This window comes from Rattus norvegicus, chromosome 1 (genome assembly GCF_021556685.1).
Source record: "Rattus norvegicus strain SHRSP/BbbUtx chromosome 1, alternate assembly SHRSP_T2T, whole genome shotgun sequence".
Taxonomy (NCBI): Eukaryota; Metazoa; Chordata; class Mammalia; order Rodentia; family Muridae; genus Rattus; species Rattus norvegicus.
This window is the reverse complement of record NC_141534.1, coordinates 149,061,163-149,077,942: the sequence shown is the minus strand read 5'-3', so window position 1 is coordinate 149,077,942 and position 16,780 is coordinate 149,061,163. Positions and strand designations below refer to the sequence as shown.

The following is a 16,780-nucleotide window of genomic DNA, read 5'->3' as shown; positions in this document are numbered from 1 at the left end:
ATAAGAAAATAACATCAAAATGCAAAAAGTTCTATGTGCAAAGATGTTTCTTTTATTGCTACATATAATGGTAAACAAACAAAAATAGTTTCCAAAATTAAGGGATTGTTTTATTTAATCTATACTCACTGTGATGGTTTATTCATGCTTGGTACAGGGAGTAGCACTGTTAGCAAATGTGGCTTTGTTGGAGTATGTGTGTCACTGTGGGTGTGGGCTTTAAGACCCTCATCTTAGCTGCCTGGAAATCAGTCTTCTCCTAGAAGCTTTCAGATGAAGATGTAGAACTCTGAGCCCTGCCTGCACCATGCCTGCCTGGATGCTGCCATGTTCCCGCCTTGATGATAATGGACTGAACCTCTGAAGCTGTAAGCCAGCCTCAATTAAATTTTGTCCTTTATAAGAGTTGCTTTGGTGATGGTGTCTGCTCACAGCAACAAAACCCTAACTAAGACACTCACACAGCAACAACCCATACAGACATCGATGGAGCAATGGTACTGGAGACTGAGCCTACAAGAGAAGGCTGGTGAATAAGATCTCCAACTAAAACCAGAAGAGACAGTCAGATCAACAGCTATGCAATTAATGACACAAAATACAGAAATAATGAAAAACCAAAGCCACATGGCTCCTCCAAAGACATCAACTTCTTCAACCACTGCATTCCAGAATTCTGACATGCAAAGCGCTGGATGAAGATTTCAGAATTTACTAACAAAAACAGTCAGTAGCTTTAGAGGAGATATGATGATAAAAGTGAAGTGAGTCTAGAGTCTGCAGAGCGGGCAACAGAGAAGGGGATGTCAGCAAAATGGACAGATGAATCAGCAACATGGAAGGAAAACTCAGGCAGGAAATTAATATTTTTAAAAAGTCATATAAAAAGAAAAGAAAGAAAAGAAGAGCTCATCAATAAGGTGTGCAAAACAAAATACCAGGGAAGAAGAACAAGGTCAAGGTTCGAATATCAATTTTGAAATCTGAGCAGCACCCACCGCTGTGCATAAGCCCTGCAGTGAAATCAAGAGATGTCCTGTCTAGTTTTATATCAACCTGATACAAGTTAGTGTCATCTGAAAGGAGAGAACCTTAATTAAGAATTTGTCTTTAGGGGACTGGAGAGATGGCTCAGTGGTTAAAAGTACCATCTGTTCTTCCAGAGGTCCTGAGGTCAATTCCCAGCTACCTCATATGGCTCACATAAGACTGGGCTGGAGGTGATTCTCTAAGACATTTGCTTAATTAGTGATTGTCCAAAAGAGCCCAGTCCAGTGTGGGAAGTGGCATCCCTGGATTGGTGGTCCTGAGTACTATAAAGAAAGCAGGCTAAGCAAGCCATGGAGAGCAAGCCAGTAAGCTGCTCTTCCACAGTCTCTGGATCAACTCATAACCTTCAGGTTCCCACCCTGTTTGAGTTCCTGCCCTGATTTCCTTTGATGGTGAAGAGTGATGTGAAGTAGAAGAACAAACCTTTTTCCTCTAAGTTGCTTTTTGGTCATGGTGTTTAATCACAGCAATAGGAAGCCTGACTAAGACAAAGACCAAATTAAGATAGGAGCACAAGCTGGGAGTAACAACAACAACTGAAGGCATAGAAAATCTGCTCAGCGAAATCATAGCACAGAAAAAGAAATGGACATTTAAACACAGAAGCATTCAGAACCCCTAACAGACAGATAAAGAGAAGCATTTCTCAAGAATACATCATGCGATGTCAAAAGCACAAAGCGCCCCCTCTCTCTCTGTCTCTGTCATCTGTCTGTCTGTCTGTCTGTCTATGTGCATGTGTTCCTGTGTGCACATGCATGCTTGTGTGCATGGACATCGTGTCTGGGTCCCTGTTCTTATTGGGGTGGGTGGGGTATACCAACTTATATACAAAGAGAAACACAACAGAATAGTATTAGACCTCTTATAAAAGCCAGGACAGCATGGAACTGTATGGTTCAAGTCCTAAAAGTAAACAACTGCCAACAAAGATTCTTTCTTGCTTTATCCAGCAAAGATACATTGAAAACTGGTGGAGAAAGAAAAACATTTCAAGACAAGTGGCTCATGACTTCCAAGCCAGCCCCACAGAAGACAGTCAAAGGGTTAGCACATAGAGTGGGATAAAAAAAAGACAGACTCAACTGCAAGCGTATGGGAATGAATGTATTCCAGGAAAAGATGAGCAAAGAAGATAGAAATCTTGCTGACTAACACTGTAAGCCAGTTAATGCTAATCAAACTAATAAAGATAGAGAAGATAACAAATATTAACAAATCAGAAAAGCCAAGAAAAGCTGTCAGAATTACTAAATGCCCCGAAATAATAATCTCACCTGTAAAAGCTTCAATTCTAACCACTAGAGACTGATTGATTAGATTTAAAGCAAAACAACAACAACAACAACAACAACAACAACAACAACAACAAAACAACCAAACAAAACTACTTGACCCTTGGAGCTGGAGAGAGAGCTCTGTAGTTAAGAGCACCAGCTGCTCTTCCAAAGAACGCAAACTTGGTTCTCAGTACCTACAAAGGACATCTCAGAAGCTCCTATAATTCTAGCTCCAGGAGAGCAAACTGCTTCTGGTCTTTGTGGGGGACCTGCACACACACAGCACACAACCACATGGACACATACACATTCACATAAAAAAAAGAAAAGAAAAATAATTCTTAGAACAACAGCAACAACTTTGGCCCTTGTAAAGGGTTGGTCTGATGATGCTTGTATTCTAATGCTAAATTCTCAAGATGTTGTTTCCCCCAGCAAACAGATCCTCACATACAGCAAGTGATGCTATGTGAACCTTGTTCCCCAATTTAACTGGTCGATAAGAGTCTAGATAAGAGTCGATAAGAGCCTGTGGGCAGAGGAGGGAGAAAGGTGGGATCAAGTGAGGGGATTGCAGATAGAGAAAGAGAGGGGAAGAAAGAAGGCAGAGGTAGAGGAGGCTGCCATGAGAGGAGATGGACCATGAGTGACCAGGAGAAACGACAAGTAACGAGGGACTTTATAGCTGGAGAGTAAGTCAGAATAGCTCTAAACCTGCCCAGTCTAGGCTTAGAGCCTGTAAATAAAATATAAAGATTGTGTCTTTTGTACAGGCTAGCTAGGATTATAAATTTATTTTACCGGCCCCAATTATCTGTTAGCTCACTCATGAAAGTCAACTTATGAAGTGAATGGGAACTTCAGAGAGGCTGGAATCAGTATCCTGAACCCTGGTAAAATACAATCCAAACCCAAATTAGAAGACACAAAGAAGGTCAGTACATATCAATATAAGGAATTCATCAAAAAGATAAAACTATTCTAAATTAAATGCATTGAATGTTGGAGACATGATTTTCATAAAACTAACACGCCTGGCTCTCAAAGCAGAGGGCTGGACTCACAGGCCTCTAAGACCTTCCATATTCAACTATACATTCTTAAAAAATATCAATTGCACCTTTCTATTTCTCAAGAGAGCTTTCTTTTCATATTTTGACTTCATCCATTTATGAGGCAAGATGGGGCCAGATCCAGACTGTTTAACCCAGCACTGATACATGTGGACAACTGGACATCTGGACACGTAGAAAGAGTTGTGCATTCAGAGGACATGACAACATAACGGAGACATGACACACTTTTCCCTAGGGCTAGTCGCACCGCCCAAATCTCCTCTTTCATTCTGACTTACTTCCCTCCTGTCTGTTACTTTGTCTTAAACAGCAGCTCTCACATAAATGAAAGGCTCCTTTTCAAATATATCAAATTCTGGCTTCCCTGAATTACAGATTCTTACATTATTTGCTCCTTTTCTTTTTATTACAACCAGATTTTCCAAATCATAACATAGATAATTGGGTTTTTCATGGGCTAGTAGTTCAGCCGCACACACTGTTTTCGTGAAGGACACTGTATCTACCCATTTTGTAAGAGTTTGCTGCACACTCATGGGTTCGTCCCTCAGACATTTCCAATAGTAGGTAAGAACTAAAGATTCCCAGTTTCAGGTTCCAGCTGGCCAGGTATCCTCACCACTCTCCCTTCTTTTATTATCATTTCGTCCCATGTTCCTGCCAGGGACCTAAGGCTCAGGGTAGGATTTCCTTCAGGACATCCCACCCCAGTGACTCATTCCATAACAGAAAACAAATGGCCAGAAAGACAGTGTGGCAGAGACACAGAAGACAGACAGGCAGGACTGGGAGAAACATGAGTGACCCCAGATTAAGGGACATTTAAATCTGTTTTGTAGACATTTTTCAAGCAATAAGAAAGCACCATAGCTAGAGTCAAGGTTCTAACCACAAGCCTTCCTTCTCTCTCAGAGCAGGGGTGAATCTGCCCTCTCTCCTGCAGCCACAAATGAGCTGTGCAGCACATCCTCACAGCTCTCTCTTGGCCTCAATGAGGCAAATCTCATGAAAAGAATTTCTGGTTCTTATCATCTAGTTGCTCTAAATTTGTTTTCCCAGCAAACACTCTGGCTGGCCATACCTGCAACTCTACTTTCCCATATTCTTGCCAATCCTTAGTAGTGTGAAACTCTTAAAGTTTTCCACCATAACAGGTCCAAGAGGGGCATCATGTCTATCGTAATCTCATTACCAATGAGAACAGAAACACTGCAAATCTTTCCTATTGTAGGGCTTCAGTTCTGATGACTGCTGGTTCCCACGGCTGGCTTACTGTTACATTTGACAGTTTGTTCTTAATTTGATTCATAGCAATCATTTATATATCATGAATATTGTGTGATAAATATTGTCTCCCAGAAATGTAGCTTTTAAAATGTGTTGACAATGTCTTGAAATGCTAACAGCGAAATTGATCAAAATATTAGCTATATTATTCATATCAAAATATGAAATTCAGCCTTTAAAAGTCATCTGATGCAACAGTTCAAGGGCATCCATAGAAGTCTCTAATTTCCATGACCCACTAGGCATTTTATTTATGATTTGTAATTCTAGTGCAAATTCCCATCATTCCCAAATACCAAGCACATCTCTTGTTAATTGAAAAATTAATTACTTCATATTTTAGACATTAATCAAGATCATTTTGGGTAGAGGTTATTTTTATATTTATAACCAATTATCATATCACCACATAGAATTTTGCCTTTTACCTTTTCATTTTGCCACTCCTAGCTCTTGGGTTTTTCTTATATACTTGAATCTGCTGTGCGATTTACATTCTGTACCATTTCTTATCTGTTCCTAAAGATATGTGTCAATAGTATGCTCCTCTTTGTCCTCTGGTTTTACAGAAATCTCTGTAACTCAGGGAGTCATGTGAATGAAGCCCTGGTCCCTGTGGGACACAGCGCGGCAATGTGATGAGTCAACTCTACCTTTAAACTCTCCGGCGACCACAAAGCTTAGATGCATCACACCAGTCTCCCTTTGTCTCCAGTCCTTTCTCGCTTGCTTTCCTCTAACACACAATGACAACTAGTAAGTACCTTGAATATAAAACTCTGACTTAGCATGACTTAAAGTAGCTACTTTCAAGTTAGGCACAGTGGCACATGCTGGAAACCCCAGCACCCTGGGGGAAGAAACTGTAATATCAAGAGTCCAAGGTCATCTTTGACTACATAGTGAGTTCAAGGCCTGCCTGAGCAACCTGAGACTTTGTCTTAGCCCAAACCAAAGAAATCCAACCTCAGTGCACTAACTATTTGTAAGCATTGCAAAAGTCTTTACATTCTTGATGAAAACTCTCCTTAATTACACACGTGACTGTGTTCCGTTTAGAAGCTGTTTAAATCTGTATGCATTTGCTCTTAAGTCCTTTGGTAGAATCCTCTGTGTCCTACATAGATAGGTTTCCTGCTGGGGCCAGGTGCTGCTCCCTGCTTCAGAAGACTTCTGAAGCAGACATATATATTGTGTGTTCTAACTAGCATTCCATGCTGTTTGTATTCTTCAGTAAACCCAACCTTTTGTGGGGTTTCACTTTCTCTGAGGAACAGGTGTCAAGTGTCCCACATCCTTTAGAGGCTTTCTACTTTTGGTGGCTGGGCCATAGAGCTATGACAGTTCTATCCTTTTGGGGACCATCATTTTCCTAGCTCAAGCCCATTTGTCTGCAGATCCAAAGAGCTTAGAAACCAAAGAGGAACTGGCACATGGTAAAACTTCTACACCAGAGGCGCTCATCAGCTGCAACTGGTGAGCTCAGAGAATGATTCATAGACAAGAGAGTACACAAAGAATAGAAAGTTATAGGGGATGGGCTGGTGATGTGCTTCTGATTACAAAGATGCTTGCCCCCCCCCAAGCCTGAGGCCCTGAATTCTATCCTTGGGCCCACACAGTGGAATGGAAGAGTTGACCCCTGAACTTGTCCTCTGACTTCCACATGTGTGTCAAGTCATACAACCCCAAAACTGTAATAGAAAATTACATAGTAAGCAGTGTTTATGCCTTGTGCTCATATAAAAAAAAACAATTAGACAACAGTGGTATATTTGCTGTATTTTGCTTTCTGATCTATAACAGAAGGTGACAGAGGAGATGAAACCCATTCCCCAACACCCTCTGCCCTGCATCTTACAAGGAAGTTTTTAATAACAAGCAAGGCAAACAATCTTTTAAAGATAAAACATTTACCTTTGGAAATGCTGATTGTTCTAGTTCTATCACTTAACATAATTAATAGAAAATGTCTAAGGTGATTAGAGATAAACACTATCAATATCTATACCATGTAAGTTGTCTATGATAAAAGTATGACTTTGTCTAGAAGTTCCACGTATGTGCTTTTGGATAAAAAGTATAACCACAACAACAAACCTACCATCAAAGAGTTCAAGACCAACTCTTAAAAACAACAGATCCACCCTATCAAATCACAAAGTTCTTATTTGTTAGGTGTAAAATGTAATTTAGAAAGAAGCGTTTGATTCTGTGAATTATATTATACACTTATCCATAAAATGAAATGCTAAGGTAGATGATGACAAAGTCCAGTCCACTCCTAGAGTATATTTTCTGTTTTGGAGATGAGACTGAGGCAGATGCATGACTCATACATGATTGTATTCTGGCTTGTTACACAGTGGTCTGTCAATTCACATTTTCTGACTTTTTATCAGCTTCACCGTCTGCCTTTAAAATGATGGCTCCCACATAGAAAGTTAAGCTGGCTGTAGCTTCTGCCCATGAGGAAATACCAAGTTCACTTATAGGTTAGTTTAAAATAGTGCATAGCAACGTGATCATGTGAGCTTCGATGGCAGGTTCACTTTGAGAGGGAAAGAACCTCTGAAGGAATTCTGGGGTCTGTGTCCACAGAAGAGGGCTGTAGGGCACTAAAGACCAAAGGGACTATTTCTAGAGAGCTGAATGGCAGGCAAAGGTAAGCCCTCCCAACTCTGAGCTTCACTGGAAAGGAGGAAGAGGAAGATTGTCTGCCATGTATAATAGGGCAGAAAAGACCACCAGAGTCAGGAAAGGACCAGACAGTTCATATTTTGCCTGAGTGAATAAGAGACCAGATCTGATCTGAGTTTAATGGTCTTCTCTGGAGACTTTGTTTATGAAAGCAGTTTCCACTGCATCTAGTTTTGACTCAGGACAGCAAATAATAGGCCACAAGCCTTTTGATGGCCCTTTCATGGTTTGATTTTAAATGATCGGGAAGTTAAAATTTAAAAAGGAACACTAAAAGTTGAGGTTTCTCTTAATGGAAGTCACATCCAGTTTTTAGAATCCTCTGCAGGTGGAGGGCTACAGAAATTGGAGACGTCTGTGGCTTGGCATCTGAACAGTTCTGTTCTGCTTTTCTCTTTGCCCTGGCTAGAGAATGCTGGCCTGTTCTGTAATGGTGGGCCCATTTTGCCAGAAAATTTCACATATTTGTGGGTGGAGTCAGTTGGGAGGCTGGGAGATCTGTCAAAAGTCTGCATAGGCCAAACACTGCAAGGATTGCCAGGAGTTGAAAACTAATACCTCAGAGGTTAGCAAATTTCCAGTGTGCATGGAGCCAAAGGTGTGCCTTGAGAAGTTTGGCAAGTAGGAGACTATCATGGGGAAGGGAGAGAAGGGAGGTGGATAAGTGTGACCCAGGTCCTTTGATGACACCCATCATGCTACTGGGCAGCCTCAGAGCCCTCTCCCTGCAGTCACCCTGCATTGTGAAATTGGTTCTCTTGAATTGACACATTACCTTTGGCAAAGAAGAGGAATGGGGGTTTTATACAACTTAGGGGGGGTTATATTAACTCAGGAAGTTAATCAGACCTACAAGACCCTGCACACACACAAGATTAAAAGAAGCAAGTACCCCGCCCCCATCCCCAAAGTTCACATAAGCAGGAAACAGTTACTAGAGCAGCAGAGAATCTGTGGTAGAGCTGTCTGTGCAGAGAGCAGCACAGAACTGCAGCTTTGGGGAATGTCAGTCATGCTGGGATGGGCTGTTAGGTGATGTAGCTGCTTGGGTCTTCTATGCTTCTGTAAGTCGCCCTAGTAAACTCAATGGTTTAAACTCACACTAGATTTGAATGAAGGTTTTGTTGTTGCTGTGGTTGGCAACCTGTGGGGATAAATAAGCACTTTCCCACAATTCTCCAGTGGGTGAGTAACACATCTAGGTTCTCTGTTCACCATCAGAGAACATCAAAGATGGCTGCAAATACAGGAGTGTCTTAGTCCTTGGATACTGAGGGATATAATGGTTCAGACAACTAAGTCAATGCACATAAATTAAGGGGCATATAGAAAGTTCATTTTGATTAATATGTCTCAATGTTTTGTGTCTCTCTAAGGAAGTTATCTAAAGCTACTAGCACAACAATGTGCCCCTTCTACACCTATAGAAGTATGCAGAATATATTGTTTGTCTATGTTCTATGGACTAAAGAATGCAGGTTAAGACTTAAGAATGCCTGGCTTAGAGTGGCCTAGTTCAGGCAGAGTCAGGCTGAAAGTTTCACTTTCATTAATTAAAGAATGGGTCTGTAGGGTTGTGTGTGAAACTCAGTGGTAGAATGCTTGCCTGTGGTTCATCCTTAGTTCTGCAAATAGTCATTTATAAAGAAGATGTGCCTACACTCGAAAACATGGCAGGAAGAACCACCTACACACAGGCTTCTGAGGCTCACTCAAGGACAGCCTGGGACATCCAAATCCTAAACCTGGCTCTGCCAAGGAGAGCCTTTGTGTAGCTGGAAGATATATCTAACAGTTTCCCTAAATCTCGTTTCTCAGATTCCACAGTCACGATACAACCTCATAACTAAACGTTTCTCTGTATTATAGATCAGCCCACACACATTTCTCTGGCTTTCCCAGGATGAGCATGGCAGTGTGTATGTCAGTCAGAGCCCACAGTAGAGATGAACTGTGTTAATCTATCCTAAAGGGAGAGAGACAGAGAGAGAGAGAGAGAGAGAGAGAGAGAGAGAGAGAGAGAGAGAGAGAGAGAGAACTTGAACATGTGCATGCGGGTGCTTAAGTGTATGGAAGTTCAAGGTCAACGCTGGTTACTTCCTTCAATCACTCATCACCTTAACTTTTGAGACAGGGTCTCTCACTAAATCTAGAATTTACTGACCAGCTAGACTGACTGGCTAGCAAGCACTAGGAATCTCCTCATCTCCTCATCCTACCCCACAGAGCTTGGGTTACAGACACAAGATACTGGGTCCCAGCTTTTTTTTTCTACATGCATGATTCAGATCTGAATGTAGGCCCTCATGCTTATAAAGCAAAGAGAGACTTGACTCACTAAGCCATCTCCCCAGTCCTGGCGTGAGCTCACATTTGAGAGTTAGATGTATGGTGAGTGTATTAGAAATCACAATGTCATGTTTATCAGGCTGGTGTGGAGAACACTAAAATGCTATCTGTCACTTTCTGGCAGTTGGTTGGCCAAATACCTTCACACTGGAAATGATAATACTTACCTTTTACAGGACAGTGGATTGTCACATTTGCTTGAAGGGCTGCCTCCACAATGCCTCCCACAACAACAGACAGATGGTTGTGCTCTGGTTTGGTGACATTTCTTTCAATAGACAAGATGACAGGTGCCTCTTAAATCAAAAGGAGCAGAAGCTGTGTTAGGTTTACGCTCTTCTTCAATGACAAGCATCATTGATTTATTGAAAGCAGGAAAGAGTGCTGGCCTCTTCATCTTCTGTGGTAAATCACAAAGACTGCACAAACACACACAACTACAGGTACTTTCCAGAGATGATGGATAGGCAAATTATGGATGGACGAATGGATGGATGTGTGGGTGAGTGGATGGATGGTTAGGTAGAAGGATATGGACATTCAAAGGTACTTTGCAACAATCATGTGAAAAAGTGGTGGTGTCTTAGTTTCATAGACAAAATTAAAGTTAACTTCTCCTTGATAATTTCACAAAGAAAAATTCAGTTCACAAGGTACAAAATCCAGTGGCAGACCAGAATAGCATCTCTTACATACAACCTTGGTTGAGCTGATACAATCTCAAAACATCAAGGACTATGACCATCTGACACTTTATGGGAAGAAGAACGTAGGGCAGGGCAGTGGATGCTGATCTGTCCTGTTGCCCTTGGTAAGTGTTATTCAGGATGGAGAAGGCTCTACAAGGCCCTTCCTCCTGAAGTAAGAATAAGCCAAGTTCAGTTCATGTGTACAAAGCACCAGACAGTGCTTTCTGTTAAGTAGCCATGAGACAGAGCTATCTTTTAACAAAAGCAAAGCTTGCTGGTGCACAAGGAGGACAGTTAGACACTTTAGCGACAATTTACTTCCTAAGATACCCCACATATGGTTTTCTTTAGAGCCAGAGACAGGTTTTCTTGCCAATTGCAGAATAAATGTTGGGTTCAAGGCTCATTTAAAGTTGTACTGGGAAAGACCCTAGGTAGGCAGGGGCTCACAACTCCTGTTGACCTTCTCCTAACCATGTGCACATGCAAACTTTTTGCCTGATAAGATTTAGTGGGAATCTCAGTAAAAAATACTCTGATCTCATAGCCATTCATCCCTCAGTATGTGGCTGAGAGATGCCCGTTCTCATACTATGTAAATAGATGCATGTCCACTTAAAAGAGTAAAACTATCACTATTGAATGGGATTTTGTTTTGTTTTGGTGTTTTTATTGAAACAAAGATCCTGGGGCACTTCCTTTAAGACATCTATCACACCACTCTATACTGCAAAATGTCTTCATTTATGAACTCGAGTGAGGCTATCTCAAGTGGATCAGCACTGTTTGGAGAGTCACAATTTGACATTTTAATTAATGTGAAACAAATAGCCACATAAAAACTGCACAGAAGACATAATGAAGAGAAAGTCACAGGACCAGGAATCCACTCAAGGACTTTCACTCTTAGAAATTCCATAATTAATGAACTCACTCACTAACTTAGTCAGGACACATGCTTCATTCACCTATGTGCATATTTGTGTGAGGCAGACAATGAAAATGTAGAATAAGAACACACACACTCTTGATTTCAAGAAGCCCGGACTATGGAAACTTCCATTCGTCCTCAGAATGTCTGAGGGCAGCAGAAAATGATCCTGAAGAAAAACCATATTGGGACTTCTTTGGCTGCAAGGGGTCTTCGGTTGTCACAGTTCATCTTCTGGCTCAGAAGGACCTCGCATCAGCGCTATCAGAAGTCTAGGTTATCCAAGGATGGACTTAGGAGTACTGGAGGAGAAAGGAGGAGTCTCCTATTCACTGTGTGAACTACATGGTTCTGTGCTTGTTTTCATGGAGCTAATGAGTACAGGGCAGAGCATCCAGGAGAAAAAAAGGCCTGAAGGCTCTACCTTGGGAAGGCAGCAACGCTTTTGTTGTGCAGACTCAAGAACCTTCCTACACCAACAGATTCAACTTGCTCAACTTGCGGAATGCAAGTGCCTGTCACATAGCTCAGCAACCGGGTGACTAAACTGTGTTCTAACCCCTGATGCTGTCTCTATTCTCACCTTGGTCCATGTAAACCACAAAGCAGAAGAAAAGAGAGTATTGAGCAAGGGAGTAGCTCTCTTACTTCCTTCTAGCCCCAGAATATGACCTCGATGCAAGGAACTGCTGCCTACAACTTACACAGCTAAAAATAATCTCTTGTAAAAGGCACTTTGATACAAAATGCAGTGCCCAGTGCCTGTGAAGATGTATGCTGGTACAAAGCATAACCCATGGGTGGGTAGTGCTGGCTAAGGATTAGCAGGTGTGCCATTGAGGGGAAAGTGCCAACTTCAATGATTCTCATTCCTCACCTGTTGGAACTTTAAAAACTCCATAACATTCACATTGCCAATTAACCCCCCCATTTCCTTAATCCCCAATTTGTTGAAAGTCAGCCTTTCAGACACTGTTTCTGGAGACCTAGGAACACGTTTAAAGGCCAAGCATCAAACTTATTCCAAATCTACTAAGGGAGCATTCTAGGTGGCATCCAGCACCTAGACAAGCCCAACGCACCGTTGTGACACACACTCAAGTTTTAGAGTTCTAGCATTTCTGGTGATAGACAAAGCAGCAACCGCCAGACCACCAGGCCCTCTAGGTGTCATCCAGAGGCATTACCTGCATACAACACCAATGAGCTTTCCACGTCGGATCCCTGATGACTGGCTACAGAACATTCATATATCCCTTGCTCTTTCCTTGTGGGATTCTGTATCTGCATCTTCCCAGTTTCATCCACAATGATCCTGTAAAGGAGTTACAGTGAGAATAAACACAAGTAACAGACATGACTGCTGTACGGCCATTGCAGGATAGGGAGAATAGAGACTACAAAATTATAGGCTTTGGTCTGGCATGGCGCCCTAATAATGATCTAGCTCCCTGCCTAGAGGAAGAAACTTTATATCTGGAAGATATGCTTGCTTTAGATTAGAGTGTCCTTTCAGCAGGATGGGATGTGTACACACATACTGGCTTCCATCTTGATTTTATTACAGTTAAAAGGAAAAAATGGCAGGCAACCTGTACATCTCTGCCGCTGCCGGGAAAAGAGAGTGGCGGAGAGAAGGGAAAAGCCATGCCCTCTGAGTTGAGCAGAAACAAATGGCAGATGCATTGTGGACAATGTAGTCACATGGCAAGGAGGGGGATTTAGAGAAAAAGTAAAGTGTGAGCTATCAAAGAAAAATGAGAAAGGAAGGGAGGGAGGGAGGGAGAGAGAGGGAGGGAGGGGCAGAGAGAGAGAGAGAAGAAGGAGGAGGAGAAGGAGGAGGAGGAGGGAGGGAGGGAAGAAGGAAAGGAAGGAAGGAAGGAAGAAGGAAGGAAGGAAGGAAGAAAGAAAGAAAGAGAAAGGGAAACATGCTAGGATCTGGTCAGACACAGGGTAGGAAAAACAAAACCCATGTTCTGAGTCAGACCCTGAACCCCAGGACAAGCACACTGTGATTTGCAGAAACTGGCCTAGAGGACAGGAACTCTGGGGAAGGAAAGGAAAGTACCTTCCCTGAGCAATAGTTAGTGCGCCTATCTCTTTAGTATGGCTTAAGGTGGGCCTGCTTTGCTAGGGGAAAGTCTCCCCTCCTTGAGTGATATGATGGTCCCTTGGTCATGCTATTGACTTGCCCAACTTTAATGTTAGGTCTCCACCTAGGCCTGTGATTCTATTCTCTTGACCATGAGTTTTTTCTTAATGGGCCTTTATCATTCCTTAACAATACTAAACAAATTAAACCAGCCCCAGAAAGCCAAATATCCTGTTTGTTTTTTCTCATTTGTTGTTCCTAGATTTTTTCCTAGATTTTGTTTAGATAACTACACACACGCATGCACACACACACACACACACACACACACACACACACACACACACACACGGCATTTCTTCTTAGGAAAAGAAATGTGAAATTTTTTCAAAGGAACCTCAACTAGGCAACAATAAGGTCCCACCAAGGGGACTTAGGGGACTCACTTCACAGAGGGCTGCAGCAAGGCTCCATCCTTGGTCCACGTGTATGTGGCCTCACTGCTGGGAGTAACGAGGCTGCAAAGTATATTGATGACCTCTGTGCTTTTTGTAATGTACACTGTATTCCCAATCCTCGCATTTATTGTTTTGTTAAACGAAACCGAAGGGGGTAGGGTTTGCCTCATGAGAACAGGTCCTTTTGGCTTAAAAGTCAGTTTGCCTGGGTTTTTTACTGTGGGGCTTTTAGGAACTCTTCCTGTCTCCCCTCTGAATTGAGCCTCAGATGCAACAACTTCCTCGTGGGTGCCCCTCCACTGCACAGGCTGAGCCTTGGCCAATTCAGCTACCAGCTGATATATCATCTGGGATGCCAGGTCGTCGCTGGCCTCCCCCGTCTCCATAAGCTGGCTCATGTTTCTTATAAGCTCATCAAACTGGGCTGTGTCCATGCTGTATGCTCCCTGTTTCATGGCTGCTTCAAACTGCTTGCTCTTAAACTCCCAGGAGTTATCATTTCCTTCGGAGGTCCTGCACGGCCCGAACAGAGCTCTTAAGAAAGGCTGCTTATTGATTTCGCCACCATGCAGATAAAGGTCATTTTTGCTATTCCACAACTGGCGCATTTTATGCCATGTGGCTCCCAAGCTATTGGCTTCATTATGGTCCAACCCAGGATAAGCTCGCGCATGCTCTCGTAGGGACGGGTGAGCAATGAGCCGGTTGTCAGTCCCAATGAGCTTGAGAACAACCGTTTCCTGTGCAGAACCTGCAATGCATCTATACACGCCAATGTCAGGAGTGGAAAGACTGTGGATTTTCAGTGAACCTGACTTGGTGATGCCAAGCTGCTTAGAGTTCTTCAGACAATGGCCATCCTTCTCCCACTGGATTAGAGACTTCTGGAAATGTCGTACTGGGCATTTGATGATCACAGATGTATTGAGCAGCAAGTAGGCTCTACTGCCGACCGTCAGGTTGATCCGCTTCTCCTCCCTTGTCTGGATATAGACTCTCCGGACACCCAGAATCTGGGGGCCCCGCTCTCCAAGGTTTGTCTTCATTCCCAGCTTCAGTTCTGCAGAGGACGAAAGGAAAGGAAAGAAATGGAAAGAAATCACTCACAGGTAAAGATCATTGACTGAAAATTTCTGAGGCTGATTGAGTTAGACCTACTAATAATGTCTGTCTGTCTGTCTCTTTATCTCACCAATTCTTTAAAGACACGAGAATTAAAACATGAGAAATATCTAACATTCACACCTTGGGGATCACAGCTGCCTAATGCTCCAGCCAGAATGAATGCAAGCTTCAGCATGTTGCTTGTATGTATTCATTTTATGTTGCCTGTATGTAATATTTATTTTATGAAGTCCTGCTTTAGAAGGCATGAGGTTCAGTGACTCAGTGAAATGGAGAGAGAGGTTACTTCTATAGTTGAGGGATGCTTGTTCTATGCCACAGTGGCATATGGCTTGACTAGTCCTTAATGTCTCTGTACAAGTGGCCATCAATAAGAAGCTTCCACAATATGTTGCCTGGGCACTACCTGTCAGGGCCCTCAGTGAATTCGTTTGGCTTAGACCACGGGTATATCAAATCTGAGAGAAGAGCTGAGAGAAGTTGAGTGAACACATTTAAAAGGTCTGGAAAGGATGACAGGGTGGGTCAAGTTCAGAATCTCCCTCAAACATGCCAAGTAAATGTCCTTGGGGTTCTGAGGAATTAAAGGAGTGTGTTCAAAATCACAATGCTATAATAGAATAGGCACCTTAAAGTCAGATGATTCTGAGTTGAATCCCAGCTCTTGCCTGCAAAATGACAATGAGACTTTCATCAGAAAAGTGTGAGGGTTAAGCCCATTTGCTTAGATAACATGTACCTTGCAGTAGCAGGCACACACAGGGTCTCATATTTGATGTTTTCAACCACCGGCCAGAAGCCACAGGACAGTCTAAGAGGGAATCCGAGAGTTGGAACTGAGTCTCATTTGCTCTCAGACATTGACTCTAGTTAATGGGTTGAGACCAAAGAGGTAATCTGTCCCTTAAGGTAACAGCTTTCACACTTGTTTTACTGAAGGGAAGCTCATCTACTCTGGAGTGATGTGGGAGGAAGTCTGATTACTCTTTGATAATATGTGCTGGTCCCTTAGCAGATCACAGGGTGTGGGACTGAGGGGTTGGTAGGCACTAGCAGGTGGAAGTGAGACTGAATTTATATCAAAGGCATTGCTAGATTCAGAAGATCATGGCATTGATTTACTTAAACATCTTACTCTATTACCAGCCCTGGAAGAGTCACTGTGGAGGAAAAAAACATGTTGAGATTCAAAAAGATGGCCTTCATAGTTCCTTGGAACTAGCTGTAAGGTGCTTATGGGAATGTTTGTTCATAAGAATAACTTTTAGAATCCTGTGGGCAGCCACTGGGATTTGATAATAGTATTTCCTTAGTAAAGAAGCTTCCTAGTGAGGAACAAGCATAGTGAGCTGACATACAAAGTCCATTCAGAGCCAGCTAAGAATTCAGGCCTATTGATCTCAATCTGGCCTTGGGTTTTGTTCAAGAACCCTCAGCTCATCTCTGTACAATGTCATGTATGCGTGTTTATCTGCTTCATCCCAGAGATGATACAGTGTCCACAGAGGATGATACCCTGGCCACAGTCAAACAATATAGGTTTTTGTTTATTTGGTTTTGATTGACAACATAAGGTTTTGAACTTACTGCCCCTTAACAATGATGGAAAACAAAAGCGAGCAAGCAAAAAATAAATAAATAAACAAAAAAGTACATAGGATTCCTGGATGAACTTATAGTCCCTCATCACTACAGGTAGTGATGGAATGAAGGACTTAATGAGCACACAGGGGCACCAATCAA

The 16,780-nt window shown here is 42.4% G+C and overlaps 1 protein-coding gene across 4 annotated transcripts in view; it reads right to left on the bottom strand.

The window, feature by feature from the left end:
* Nucleotides 1–16,780, bottom strand: part of Adamtsl3 (ADAMTS-like 3) — a 321,025-nt gene that overhangs the window by 28,049 nt on the left and 276,196 nt on the right. For all 4 annotated transcript variants that reach the window (NM_001107533.2, XM_087558105.1, XM_087558126.1 and 1 more), the window contains 3 exon segments: nucleotides 9,910–10,038; nucleotides 12,550–12,677; nucleotides 13,901–14,972. In NM_001107533.2, coding sequence (NP_001101003.2) covers nucleotides 9,910–10,038; nucleotides 12,550–12,677; nucleotides 13,901–14,972 — 1,329 coding nt within the window.